Source organism: Oculina patagonica, chromosome 4 (genome assembly GCF_052425735.1).
Source record: "Oculina patagonica isolate OP01 chromosome 4, crgOcupat, whole genome shotgun sequence".
In the NCBI taxonomy this organism is placed as follows: Eukaryota; Metazoa; Cnidaria; class Anthozoa; order Scleractinia; family Oculinidae; genus Oculina; species Oculina patagonica.
In genome coordinates this window covers 44260584-44275243 of record NC_135761.1, presented here as the reverse complement: position 1 = coordinate 44275243, position 14660 = coordinate 44260584, and the positions used below count along the sequence as shown (strand labels likewise).

At 39.9% G+C, this 14660-nt stretch overlaps 1 protein-coding gene and 1 pseudogene across 1 annotated transcript; both read right to left on the bottom strand.

Moving 5' to 3' along the window:
- Positions 1–1027: 1027 nt before the first annotated feature.
- LOC144652529 (uncharacterized) lies at positions 1028–4172 on the bottom strand. The gene has a single exon (XM_078512575.1). It carries the CDS (start codon positions 3829–3831, stop codon positions 1603–1605), a length of 2229 nt encoding a protein of 742 aa, XP_078368701.1. The 5' UTR covers positions 3832–4172; the 3' UTR covers positions 1028–1602.
- A 5639-nt stretch (positions 4173–9811) lies between these two features.
- On the bottom strand, positions 9812–14545 carry LOC144647928 (uncharacterized; annotated as a pseudogene).
- Between the last annotated feature and the right edge of the window lie 115 nt (positions 14546–14660).

Here is a 14660-nt window from a genome sequence, read left to right as displayed (position 1 = left end):
ATATCTTCATCTTGAAGTACTAGGCGCATTTCACGTACGAGCAAGACTACCTCGCCAATTTTGGTACTTATTATCGAAAAGCAGAAAAAATTCCGTGACAGTGTCACTTAAGTTAGTTGAATCTCAACAGAAAATAGCATTCGATTTCAGCTGTCATATTTTACATTAAAGCACTTTCTAATGTTTGTGCTGTGTTAAAAAATGGGCCAAAATTACTCCTGTAAAATAGACAACTGATATTTAACAATCGTTCCTGCTTTTAGTGTTATAGTCACGAACAACACTGATAAGGCCATCATTTTTTTCTTACGCCCTGCCTGGTTCAACAGACTTTTTAAGTTGTAACTATTTTTTAGTATAGCTGTAGCTGGAATGTTTCAAACAACGTCTACCTCGGTCACCATATGCAAGAGTGGTGTCAAGCGATTTGCAGCTGGTAAAAGGAAAAAAGTAGATAAACGTCGAAAGCTAAAACATTTAAGTTGTAACTATTTGTAGTATAGCTGTAGCTGGGATGTTTCAAACAACGTCGTTTTTCAGGAAAGTCCTCGGTCACCATATGCTAGAGTGGGGTCAAGCGATTTGCAGCTGGTCAAAGGGAAAAAAGTAGATAAACGTCAAAAGCTAAAACATTTTAACACTTCACTTAGATACTGTCGAGCTAAAATTAGCCTGCGAGTGCAGACATAGAGAAACGACAGCCGGAATTACGTCTGGGTTCGCACGCTAAGTTAAAGTGGCCTAACTCTAAATAAAACCGAACATATTTATTATCATAATGTTAGATATTACTGAGGTCTGTCATATCTTTTCGAGTAAACAAGTCCCGAAGTGTCTTCCAGGCAAAGGGGGGCGGGGACGCTCGTCGTCTCATAAGGGACTTATGAAAGGATTATATTCTCACAGAGCGTGACAGTTTGCGAGTATCTTGAAAGCTGTAACGCAACGCCTTAACAGAATTGCGTGCTTTTAGCCCGTCCAAAGAAGGGACTTGTTTACCCGACAGACAAACATGCCCAAACTAAAGTAAATTTGTAAACAGCTTTGTATTTATTCTTCTACTGTAATAATGCAATTTTCTATGCACACGCGATTAAAGAAAATAAAAACACCGTAACGTAAGTTTTGTTTTCAATTTAATATTATGCTGAGCGTCAAATTGTTTTTCATAAAAAAATGTATAGTTCAAACAGAAGATGATGGAACTAACGAATCGTTGAGATGCGTTTTGTCTTATTATCCTAAATCACCACAAACATAGTGAAACGAACATAGTAGTAAAATACAAACAACCAAAAAGATAGTTCAAAGTAGCCGATTATTAAAACGTTAAAGGTCTTAAAAGATTGGTCAAGAAGACCACTCAGGACGAATAAAGATTGGGTTTTCTGGAGAGGCACATTCCCATAGTGAAATGGTCTCCCCGTCTATGCAAGACTAGAAGAAATTCAGCCCTTATTTTGCAAGGTAAACATTGAGTCCGATTTATTCACTCTCAAGTCTGAAAATGTGGAAAACATTACAAGGATATTTAAGCAGGATAAAGTATTAGAAATTGAATCGCTATCGTTAAATATGATTTATACAAAGCTAATAAGCCGCTTATATCCCATCTGAAAGTGACACGTTTAGGTTATACTGCATTTGTTCCGACCCATATAGGGGTTTATAACCGAGCAGCTTTAAAACAGAGCGACAATTGTCTTCAATGATATTAACAACACAAGGATCAATTTCAAGCCGCCATTTATCGTAAACAGCTTTAGAATTTCTTTTCGTGGAGAAGTTGCCTTTGTCATCCCTTGTATTGCTTTTCACTTCACCAGTGTGAAGTTTAATCCACTGAAGGGTACTGTTCGCCATATTAAGTCCAGCCATTTTAAACACCCTTCGCAAAGTTTCAGTTGCATTTCGAGCAAGGTCTTCGTAGCGAAGCAAGTAATATCTATTTTTCATCAAGCCAGTGAGGTTCTGAAACTTCTTCACATTCTCTTCAATTTGTCGGCATACCTGCGCGCTGTACATTTTTATGGAAGGGCGAGGCGCATTGTCATTAGCACGGATTTTAAAATTCTGCCAAGACTGGATACCGACCTTCATATGAGAGAAGACTACTGGTCGGGGATCCCTAACTAAATAAATTATCGTACAATTACTCGAGTTACAAAGAGGTAAAAGCGACTCGACCTTGCCATTTGGTATTCTTGAAGTGAGAATTTTCATGACTGTTACACTATAGTTCATCTTGCAGACGGTTTCCATGTTTCTTGTATTCAAGGAATCGCATTTCTTTCTCGGCGTCTCAAGGAAAGTCTTTCTTACGCACAGAGGTGGGGATGAAAGAGCATTACTGGAAAACCTTCGGAATTTTTCTATTTGTTTCACATAGTTCAGAGAAGTGAACTTACATTGTAACATTCCTGCGAGGAATTGCATCGGTCTTCGGTCGTTGAGATGCTGTAACGGACTGTTAACAATCCCATGAAGAGGCTCAAATAAATAGAAAACCTCTGGGTGTTGGTTAAAAGCGTCCCCAAGAAAGGAAGAACCAGTACGAGGTTGAGCTACAATGATAAGATTTCTTCTTGCGAATGTCACGCCAGGAGTAGCCATATTAGTGACTTGTTCCGATTTCTGTTTCAAAACTGTCACGCGTGCTTTGTTTGTGCCATCGAATGCTTGGCGAATAACTAATGGATTATAACGCGGGGTCGAGCTTGGTTTCTTTGCGTCTTTTATTGTAGTCATGCTTGTGGGTTCCAAATGGGTTTTCACCGTTGTGCGTGCATTGATGACAGGTCTCAATGTATCGCTAACACTTCGCGAGTTTACTTGTGTTGTTGGCACTGTTTCCTTCACATTTTCCATTGCAGTTGTGCTTCTAGATTCAAGTACTCTGTTAACATTTTTTCGCGCGCTGTCAGTGTCTCTAAACGATTCGCTAATAACAGAGGAGTTGTCGTATAGGGTCGAGCTTGGTGTGTTGACATGTTCAAGAACAGTTCTGTTTTGATCTTCTATTTGTTTACTGGTTGTAGTCCCGTGCGCCCTAAAGTCGTGTGATATATCATCAAGCGAGGTTGAAATTTTTCGGTTCTTCGCGTCTTCCATTGCAGCAACATTTCTAGATTCCAATGGTTTATTAACAGCTTTTTGCGAGTGGCTATTGCCTCTGATTGAATCAGCAATTACAGATGACTTATCATTTAGCATTGACCCTGGGACTGACGTTGTTGTCACGCTCTTAGTAAAAGTTCCTCTCATGCCTATATTGTCTCTGAACGTATTACCGATAAATGAAAACCTTGAATTCTTCTCTTCATTAGCTTGGGCGCCCATGTAGCTATCTGCAAGCTGTTGAGCAGTCCTACGGGCTCTGTTGTCTCTAAATGTCTCCTTAAGAACTGACCACTTAGATTTCTTGCCGTGCGCTTGACGTGCCTCATAACCAGTTCTCTCTGAATTTTGTCTAAAAGATGTGTCTTCTCTACTGTTTTCTCCCCTGCGTGAATTTCCATGTAAAAACGCACTAGTCGCTTGAACTAGTCGCGGAGGTTCCAAAACAGTCTCGCGTCGTCTGGAATTCCTGTCGGATCTCCTCTCCGGCGTTAGCCCAATTGCTATGTTACTATCTTTCCGTGATCTTTCCCGAGTAATGTGCACTTTCTGGTCGTCAGCATTGACCTGTACGAAAATCAAATACGATGTAAATAACGATGCGATGACCAGTAGACCAAACAAACGAATGAAAAAGTTCCTTCTTGAGGCGACGGCCATGACTAGTTTTGAGGCCAAGCGCGATCTAAAGGCCATTGTATGCCGTGATGACATCCGATCACGAGGTTTAAGTCGATTTTCGGCGCAACTCAGCGATGAAGACAATTGCTGAGGTGACGAGTGAGGAACACAATCCAAGGTTGTTCTCTTGAGGGCGCTTTAAGCCCATGCTGCGAGCGTTGTACGAAGGGATTTTCCCTCGTCCTCATAACGAAGTAATGATTACAAGACGTGACGATCTTATGCGCGTTTACTTCTACATAAACCGTCGAGAAAAATTCTTCGAAAGTACGACGAGGTGATTTGGACGACATTCAGTTTTCCGTCAAGTGTGTGACAATCGTGACGTGAAATGCGAGGAGGGTGTAAAAAGGAATTAACACAATGATAGGATTTTCCTGTATTGGCTTGTGGTATTTTGCTGGGTAGTATTGTTTACCGGAAAAAATAATTTACTTTGCTAGTGTTTCGAAACAATGACCTTTGATATCGCTACATATCGCTATCGTTGGAGCCGTTTAATAGACAAAAATTTTTTAACCATGCGTGCTGCACTACCTCACAATGTTGCAAAAATTGTAGGATTTCTATTTAAAAGAGGACATTTGTAAATTTTGAATGCCTCATTTTTTCTTATTATACAGTGGAAGTGATTAAAACGTAAAGTAAAAAAAAAAAAGCAAAAAACAAGAAATATGAAAACAAGAACACTCGAATGCGGGTTACGTAACGCGCGATATGAACAAAATAATTGAAACAATACCGGTATTTTTGTCACGCCACTGGACGCCCAGTCTCTCGGTATGACCACTCGGTCAAAATAGCGGCGGCAAAATTATAAAATATATAAATATATAAATTGAAAAACGGCGTGACTGTAAGCTTAAGTACACAACAGCAGAACTTTCTCCAACCCAAAGGGCACTTCGTTAAGGAAATTTAAACTGTTTAAATTCTTGAACGATGAAAATTTCTGTATTTACAAAATTATTTCTCAGCTGATCAAAAATTCTCGATCGCTAAAAATATTACTCCGCCGACTGAAAATATTAATTGTCATAGTCTATAAGATTCGAACTTTGGTCGGACACCGTACCTCACCGATTTCGCTGAAATTTGGCATGCAGTCTTGTTTTAGGGTCCTAACTACCAAATGTATATTAAAAAGTTTCAATTCTTCTTATTTTGGAAAATATCGAGAAGGCCGATTTGAAGCGTCCGTGACGGCTCGCCAACATGGCGGATCGAAGGTGTTCTTGTACCTTCGACACTGAACCTGCCGTCACAGTTTCTCGATCATACTTGGCATAGTTATAAAAAACTATCTTTCTTCTTTCTATATATCAAAATAGATTCGGCAAATGTTGAGTTTGGATGATCAACGGCCAAGAAGTTCGAAGGTATGTTATCGATGTTTTGAACAGTCTCAAATTTACTACAAAATGAAAGGCTAATAACTCCACTGTTATCTCGATTTAGAACTAGCCATTTACCATGAACAAAGCTTGTTCATTGGTGAATTGATTCCATTAATAAAAAAATTGGGGAAATGTAACCGTTAAGAATAAAAAATTATGGAACCTCTAGTAAATTGGCCATTTCAGCGCCATTTCAGCGGATCAGCTCATTTAACAGCAAATAATCGGGAGAAACATGAAAGGGTTACAGTCGTTTATAATAAGCAGTTTCCATGTATTCTTTGCTTATCTTAAACAAATACATGATCTTTGCCAAAGATATGGCGATTTTTGAGCGTACGATCGTTTCTCCAAATTTTTATGTCGGCAACTTTATTTTATTTGTTGTCGAGATTATACGCTGTTGTTATTCAATATTCGTTTCACAAGAACTTCTGTTGCTCGCATTTCCCAAATCACTGTTTAAGAAATTGCCCATTCCGTAACAGGGTCATTCTTACTTTTTCTTTAAAAATTACTAGGAAAGCAAGAATGTCATAGAACGGTTTTATACTAGTGAAAATACCTGTCAGACATAACTTCAAGTGTTTGTGTTATCTGGCTGTTTTCACAAATATGCAAATTAAGGAATTCTTAGAGTGCCTATCTTTAACTATTTCACGCTTAAGGATTCCTCTAAATCTTTTCGCCTACCTTTTGGCCAAACGAAGTTTTGTGTCTCCAGGCAGAATGCTCGTTATCAGCAATGAAAGTCGAAGAGATACAGAAGCTCGAGTAAAATTCTAACTGCTGTGAAATGAACATCGTTTGAGCTTGACGTGTATTTATAGATTGCGCTCGAGCTCCGTTAATTAGGCTTATTCATTTGGCGATCAGATAAAAATCAATGAATGATCAGAGTTATTAAAGTCCATTTCTAAGCACGAGAGACACGGAAGTTTGTTTCAGAAGCATTTATGCATAGAAATACCGGTTTATATTTGAGCGGTAAATCTGCATTTATAATACACCGATTCGGCGTAAGCCGGAAGTTGCATGGAAACGAGGCCTAAGGGCCCTCGGCGGCTAAAAACTATAAAGATTTTACTAGCGTGTGGGGCATTTCGAGTCGAAAGAAAGCATTTCCTTTACAAATTAGCCACGATTCTTGATCCCTATCAGTGCAAACGTATAAAGAGAAGAAATGTTAATATCTACCAGGCGACAGGCGAAATTCTAACAGCTTAGCGGTAAGATTTTGCTGCCAACTTCAATATTCCTTAGCATAGGCTGAATTTCATCCGTTCTCTCAGGTAGTTTACAATCAATTTTGAATTTTGTTGATCAATAAAATGAAACCACTTAAAAATCCAGAATACCTTTTAAGAAACAGGTTTTTCTGTGGGAAGGAAGCCCTTTGGTTTTCGATCTAAATGAAAACTTTCTAATATATTATATGGCGAAACTCGCGAAAACGTCACGCACACATCATTAAAGACAGTCTACTGATTCTGTTACAGAATTTGTTAGATTTTTTCAGTAGAATTTGTGATTGGCATGAACTGTTTCAAGTGTAAATTGAATTCAGTACATGTATTTGAGTTGCAGATTCATGCAGCTGTTTAATAATAAAATAAAGCCAACTTTCATATCAAAAGAATTATAATATAAAGTACACAACGTCGTTTTCGACGCCAATGGGTGAGTTGTGTGTATACACGGAAGGTTATTTAGTGTTTAAATTCATCTATGCTTTTTAATTAAACACACAGATTCTAGAGTGGTAGCAAAATGTAGCAGTGTATTCATAGCAGACTCGGTTGTTATTACCGGTAAAATTATACTGACCTGGAAGCTTACATGTAAACAATAAAATATTCTCTTGCCGGTCAAATTCGATCCAGTTCAGAAATGAAGTCAGGTCCGATAAAATAATTCAGTGAAAGAAATCTGACATACCTGTATTTGACTGGGTTGACTGTACGCTTTTCGATTGTTGATTAATTATTATGATTGAGAAATGTTACAACAAACTGCGATACATGTTTACGTAATCTTTTCTGTCGAAACAAACTAACATAATTTAGATAACTGAAACTATTTGTGAGACATGTTTACGCGTGACTCTCTACGATTCTATGTCGATACCTGCAACTTTTTATTCGGATTAGAAACTTAAGGGGCTCTCAAAACCAAATTAATTTTGTTCTTCAAAAGTTCCATTCAGTGAATCATAAGGTAGTTACGTTCGTTTTTATTGATTAACAAAATCCAAAATTGAGTGTAGCCAGAGAGCGGCAAACATTCAGGCTATGCTGATGAGTAAATATAAAATATTCGATTCCAAAGAAGATGACACCAAAATCTTACCGGTAAGCTGTAAGAATTTCTTCTATAGCCTGCAAGACCTTAAATTTCTTCTTCAAGAATCAAGATTCGTGGCTAATTTGTAAAGGGAATGCTTTTACCAACTCAAAATGCCCCACACGCTAATAAAATCTTTATAATTTTGAGCCGCCGAGGGCCCTTAGGCCTTGTTCACATGCAACTTCCGGCTTTCGCTGAATCGGTGTATTGTCACAGCAGCTCAAATTTGAGTTACGGCACGGACAACCTTGGCTCTTAGATGTCTTCTTTCTGCTGCATGTATTCTTGTAGGAGCAGCTCTGTGGTAAATAAAACACGTTCCAATATATAGATTCAAGTTATCTTAGTACCCGTATGTGTGAAATATAATAATAGCTGAACAACACTCGCTACTCGATTTAAGACGACCACGTTGGTTGCGGTCGCTTCATTGTCGATTTCTTTTAGCCTCGATTAAAAAACGGCGACTGTTGTTAAGCTTTCACCGCCTGTTATTATCTCCATATCCATATCCATATTCATATTCATAATCTCACGCCTTTGCCTTACCGAGGAGAGCCGCGGAGATTTGCACATACATTTGGTAAAGACGCGCAAAAAGTACGTAACACCGGAACTCGCGTACACCGGAACTCACGTACACCGGAACTCGCGTACACCGGAACTCACGTACACCAGAACTCGCTTACACCGGAACTCGCGTATGACACTTGCATATGGCGTATGTAAACAAAAACAAAGGTGTGGCTGACTAGGATCCTTTAAAATATCGTAATTAGTGCAGGATATCCTTGCCGCTGCGTTTACTCGCAAGGAAATGGGTTTTATGGTTTGGCAAGGCTATTTTTAACTCGTTTTAGTACGTGAGAAACTGCCGTTCCTTGTCACTACTCTGGTATAAATAGGAGCACGTGTTTAGCTCGTAGTCAGTTTAGTTCTCGAGACTTTACTGAGTGGATCAAGAGCAGAAAGAAAGAGCTTGCTTCTAGCAAGGTAGGCTCGATTGGTTTGTTTATTTGCTATTAACAGTACTTGACCTCGCTAATTTCTGCATAATTCTCGTCGCTTTATCTTGTAGCTTTAGTCTTCGTTGTGTTTTTTTAGCTTAATCTTAGAGTTTTGTTTAACCAAGTTAGAAAAACACAAATATTATATTTGGTGATGAAAGCAATCAAGATAAAGTTGAAAGTTGTTCACGTGCCCACCACCACAGGCATCCGTGGGGCCACTTGCACACTAAGCATAAGTACTCAAAAAAGGGCAGATTAGACCAGATTACTGGTGTCAAATCCCCCGCCTAGGAGCATAACCAGAGACAGCACTGAGCCTGACTTTCGTTGGCGAAGACTTAAAAAAAGGTGTGAAACAACATGTATATAGTATAACGACACACAAAACAATCTTACAAGAAATACCTTTATTTCTCTCTCAGCGTTTGCCACTTGTTCACGGTGGCGAGCAAAAGCACTGAGATTTCTATTTACTAAAACCGCGGCTGTTTTGTTTTTACACGAAACTTTCTTCGTCCCGCACTTGCAATTGTCACAGGCCAGCTCAAATTTAAGTCACGGCACGGACAACCTTGGCTGGTAAAGACGTGCAAAAAGTACGTAACACCGGAACTCGCGTAACACCGGAACTCACGTATGACACTCGCGTATGGCGTATGTAAACAAAAACAAAGGTGTAGCTGACTAGGGTCCTTTTAAATATCGTAATTCTGGGCCAAGCGGAAAAAAAATATCCTTGCCGCTGCGTTTATTCACAAGGAAATGGTTTTTATGGTTTGGCAAGACTATTTTTAACTCGTTTTAGTACGTGAGAAACTGCCGTTCCTTGTCACTACTCTGGTATACACGTACACCGATTCAGCGTAAGCCGGAAGTTGCATGGAAACGAGGCCTAAGGGCCCTCGGCGGGTCAAAATTCATAAAGTTTTTATTAGCGTGTGGGGCATTTCGAGTCGGTAAAAGCATTCCCTTTACAAATTAGCCGCGAATCTTGATCCTAAGTTCAAAAGTATAAGAAGAAGAAATTTAAGGTCCAGCAGGCTAGAGAAGAAATTCTTACAGCTTACCGGTAAGATTTTGTTGTCTCCTTCTTTGGAATCGAATATTTTATATTCGCTCATCAGCATAACCTGAATGTTTGCCCACTCAATTTTGGATTTTGTTAATCAATAAAACGAACTACCTTATGATTTACTGAATGGAACTTTTGAAGAACAAATTTGGTTTTGAGAGACCCTTAGGTTTTCAATAATAAAATAATAATAATACTCTTTATTTCAACACGGTAAAAAATCATCAGGACTTAAAATACATAATACTTATTTAAAATTACTTAATACCTATTTTACATAATAAATTTAAATTACATTAGTCGTCTACAATGAATTAATTAGTTATAATAAAAGAAATGCCTGCTTTCCATGAATGCCGTGTGATGTTAATATTTACATTGATTCTAGCCAAAAACGAAACTGCTGCAGCCGGATTTAAAGCTAGTGAGAGTTTGTGCTTGCCGAAGGTCGACAGGTAAACTGTTCCACAGCACCGCACCTCTATAGCTACAACTGTTTTTAAGAAAATTAGTGCGGGGGAGCGGAACAGTTAGTTTACCCGCGGACCCTCTCAGTGAATAGGTTCTTTTTTTCGCTTCTATTAGAAAACATTGTCCTAAGGTAGTCAGGTACAAGACCATTGAGTGATTTATAGACCATGACGGCTGTTTTAAATTTAAATTGGACATCGAGTTTATTCCAGCCAAGTCTTGCAATAAGATCATCAGCATTGGCATCGTAGGAAGAAGAGGTCAAGATACGCGCAGCATGGTTTTGCAGTTTTTGTAGTTTACTTGCCAGAGTTTTACTGCAATTCCCCCAAACGACACTACAATAATCAAAATGGGGTTGTACTAAAGAGTTATAGATACATAGTAATGTCTTAAATGGAACAAAAGACCTGCTACGCTTTAGGGTGCCAATGCCAGATGCAATCTTTTTAGAAATATTTGTAATGTGTAGATTCCAAGTTAGGTTCTTATCTATATATACACTAAGGGATTTTGTAAATTCAACTTGCTTTATAGAATCACCATTTATTGAGAAGGACAAAGGTCTACTCAAAATACTTAATCCGAATAAAAAGTTGCAGGTATCGACACAGAATCGTAGAGAAGGTCACGCGTAAACATGTGTCACAAATAGTTTCAGTTATCTAAATTATGTTAGTTTGTTTCGACAGAGAAGCTCGGGTAAACATGTGCTGCAGTTTGTTGTTACATTTTCCAATCATAATAATTAATCAACAATCGAAAAGCGTACAGTCAACCCAGTCAAATACAGGTATGTCAGATTTTTTCACTGAATTTTTTTACGGACGGACCTGATTTCATTTGTGAACTGGATCGAATTTGACCGGCAGAAAATATTTTCTAGTTTACATGTAAGCCTTCAGGTCGGTATAACTTTACCGGCAATAACAACCGAGTCTGCTTTGTATACACTGCTACACTTTGCTACTACTCTAGAATTTGTGTGTTTAAAAAGCATTGATGACTTTAAACACTAAATAAGCTTCCATGTATACACACCGACTCACCCATTGGCGTCGAAAACGACGTTGTGTACTTTATATTATCATTCTTTTGATATGAAAGTCGGCTTTATTTTATTATTAACCTGTATGAATCTGCAACTCAAATACATGTACAATTGAATTTACACCTGAAACAGTTCATGCCAATCACAAATTCTACTGAAAAAATCTGTCAAATTCTGTAACAGAATCAGTAGACTGTCTTTAATGATGTTTGCGTGAATACGCGAGTTTCTCCATAATACTAGAAAGTTTTCATTCAGATCGAAATCCACAGGGCTACCTGGTAAGGAAAGGGTTAAAAGGTATTCTGGACTTTAAAGTGGTTTCATTTTATTGATTAACAAAATTCAAAATTGATTGTAAACTACCTGAGAGATCAGTGGAAAACACGGGGCCGGGGTCCCGGGGTCCCGGGGTCCTGGGGTCCCGGGGTGTGGAAAACACGGGGTGTGGAAAACACGGGGTGTGGAAAACGCGGGGTGTGGAAAACACGGGGTGTGGAAAACACGGGGTGTGGAAAACGCGGGGTGTGGAAAACGCGGGGTGTGGAAAACACGGGGTGTGGAAAACACGGGGTGTGGAAAACGCGGGGTGTGGAAAACACGGGGTGTGGAAAACACGGGGTGTGGAAAACACGGGGTGTGGAAAACACGGGGTGTGGAAAAGAAAACAAAACAAAATCATGAAAAAAACCTGGCAAATGCAGGATTTAAACCTTTATTAAGTAATTGCAAAATCAAATAATCAAGATAAAATTCTATATTGAATACGGTCAAAAAAATTTGAAAGCTTATATTAAGGGATTTAACAATTTCTGTGGATTAGTTGTGATCTTCTCCTTAAATCTTTTGTCTTAAGTTTACTGTTACTGATAAAGTGACGGCAATTCTGAAAAACACTTCAGCAGCATGCCGTGCGGCACGTGAAAACATGGCCGAAAAAATAAGATGTGATTATTGAAATAATAATGAATGAGTCTGATTGAGTTGTGCAAGGTCTCTCTGGCTGATGCCAGCATAACTGAAGGGGCTAGGTCAATTATAAATTTTTTTTTAACTTAACTTTAATTTAACTTTTTTTATACTTCTTTATTTTTTTCGGGTCTGGGCTCAAAATTAAAAAAAAAACCTTTTATCTCATGCGTGACCTAGCCTCTTTTAAATAGCTTTAAGTAAAGTACTTGTGTAAACTCAAACGGCTAAATAACGTTATCTTTTATGAATGAACGTAATGTTAAGATTGAGTTTATCAAAACGAAAGGGAACGTGGATATGTGCTCTTAGAGGGTTTTTTGCTTCCTTCTCCGCCCCCCTTCTCCGCACCCGGAAAAATCTCGGTTTACTTCGAATGCGCTCTAGTGCCCGCAGCGATTTGGCGCGGAGAATTATTTTCGTTGGTGTGCTTTTTTTTTTTTGGTGGGTTTTTCTATTTTTTCATATTCTAAAACAGTTTAGCTTTATAATAGCTTTTCAACGCAAAGACGTCAGAAATTAATTTGGTGAAATAAATTTCTTTTTAGCAGAGATTTTTTCACCTTCTTTTTTTTCAGACCCCGGGTCCCCGTGTTTTCCACCCCTGTTTTCCAACCCCGCGTTTTCCACACCCCGCGTTTTCCACACCCCCGTTTTCCACACCCCTGTTTTCCACACCCCGTGTTTTCCACACCCCGGGACCCCGGGACCCCGGGACCCCGGCCCCGTGTTTTCCACTGATCCCTACCTGAGAGAACAGACGAAATTCAGCCTATGCTGGAGAGGGAATATTGAAGTTTGACAGCAAAATCGTACCGCTAAGCTGTTAGAATTTCGCCTGTCGCCTGGTAGACATTAAAATTTCTTCTCTTTATACGTTTGCACTGATAGGGATCAAGAATCGTGGCTAATTCGTAAAGGAAATGCTTTATTTTGACTTGAAACGCCCCAAACGCTAGTAAAAACTTTATAGTTTTTAGCCGCCGAGGGCCCTTAGGCCTCGTTTCCATGCAACTTCCGGCTTACGCTGAATCGGTGTATAGCTGGGAGTTTGGGGTGTTTTTTGATGTTGTTTTTTTTTTTTTTGAGGGGGCTCGAGGGGGGGAGGGGTGTGTGGAAGTGGTGCCTTCGTATCCTCTTTTGTTCTTTTACACAGTGGCCTGAATTTGGAACAGTTCGGGGAATGGATTATCAATTACTCTTCGTTATGCCATGTCACCCCTTAATGTGGGAGCGCCGCGCCTCAATTCACGATAAAAAATTTATGGCCGCCCGGTCCATTTATGTAGTTCTCCGCCAGGTCTCTCAATAGGCAGGTTACGAGCCTAGTGGCCCATCAGGCCGGAGCTCATACCGGTTTCCGCAACGTGAAGCGACAACGAGTATTTTTTACTCCACCCGGATGGGATGCTATTCCATCGCAGGGTTACCTCCCTTCCCGAAAAGCTAAAGATTGACTGGTAATCATTTTTACACCTGGGTAAGGAAAGGGACTCTGGGAGTTGAGAGGCTTTCCAAAGAACGTAACGCATTGTCCCCCAAAAGCTCTATCCAGGACTGTTTGGTCCAGAGTCCAGCGCAGTGACCATTATTAGGCCATCACGCTCCCCAACCGTGTAAGAAAGTGCAAAAATCTGCTTGTATAAGCCCTGGGGTTGTACAGTTTGGTACGAAATGTGGGCTTTTAAATGTGTTAAATAAGTTTATTCATTTGGCGATCAGATAAAAATCAATGAATGATCAGAGTTATTAAAGTCCATTTAAAAAAAAAAGCAGGTGAGAACTTCGCTGTTTTTGTTATCTCGGACTTTTTTTTTTTTTATTAAAGTCGAACCTCTCCATAAGGACACCTCTCGTGATGCGTCATGACTTACATCACGTATGTCCTTATCGCCGACCTAGGTGAAGAAAGGGACTACCGTAATTACTCGATGCGCCGCGGCGCTTATTAAATTTTTACGCCTCCAGTGCGGCGCTTATTTAGCCCACATTTCGTACCAAACTGTACAACCCCAGGGCTTATACAAGCAGATTTTTCACTTTCTTAACAGTTGGGGAGCGTGATGGCCTAATATGGTCACTGCGCTGGACTCTGGACCAGTCCTGGATAGAGCTTTTGGGGGACTGCGTTAGTTCTTTGGGCCTCTCCTCCCGGTCCCTTTCCTTACCCAGGTGTAAAAATGATACAGTCATCTTTAGCTTTTCGGGAGGGAGGTAACCCTGTGATGGAATAGCATCCCATCCGGGTGGAGTAAAATCTTCGCTCGTTGCGGAAACCGGTATGGCTCCGGCCTGATGGGCCACTAGGCCGTACCTGCCATGGGCCTGGCGGAGAACTACATAAATGGACGGGCGGCCATAAATTTTTTATCGTGTTGGGCGCGGCGCTCCACAGGGGTGACATGGCATACGAAGGATGTTCCTTCCCCATTTCTTCGACGTGTAAAAGATACGGGCACCACTTCCACCCCCTCCCCCCCTCGAGCCCCCTCAAAAAAACAACACCAAAAAACACCCCAAACTCCCAGCTATTATAAATGCAGATT

Coding starts and splice junctions, on each gene's coding strand:
- LOC144652529 (XM_078512575.1), bottom strand. CDS start 3,831: ATGTCATCACGGCATACAATGGCCTTTAGATCGCGCTTGGCCTCAAAA.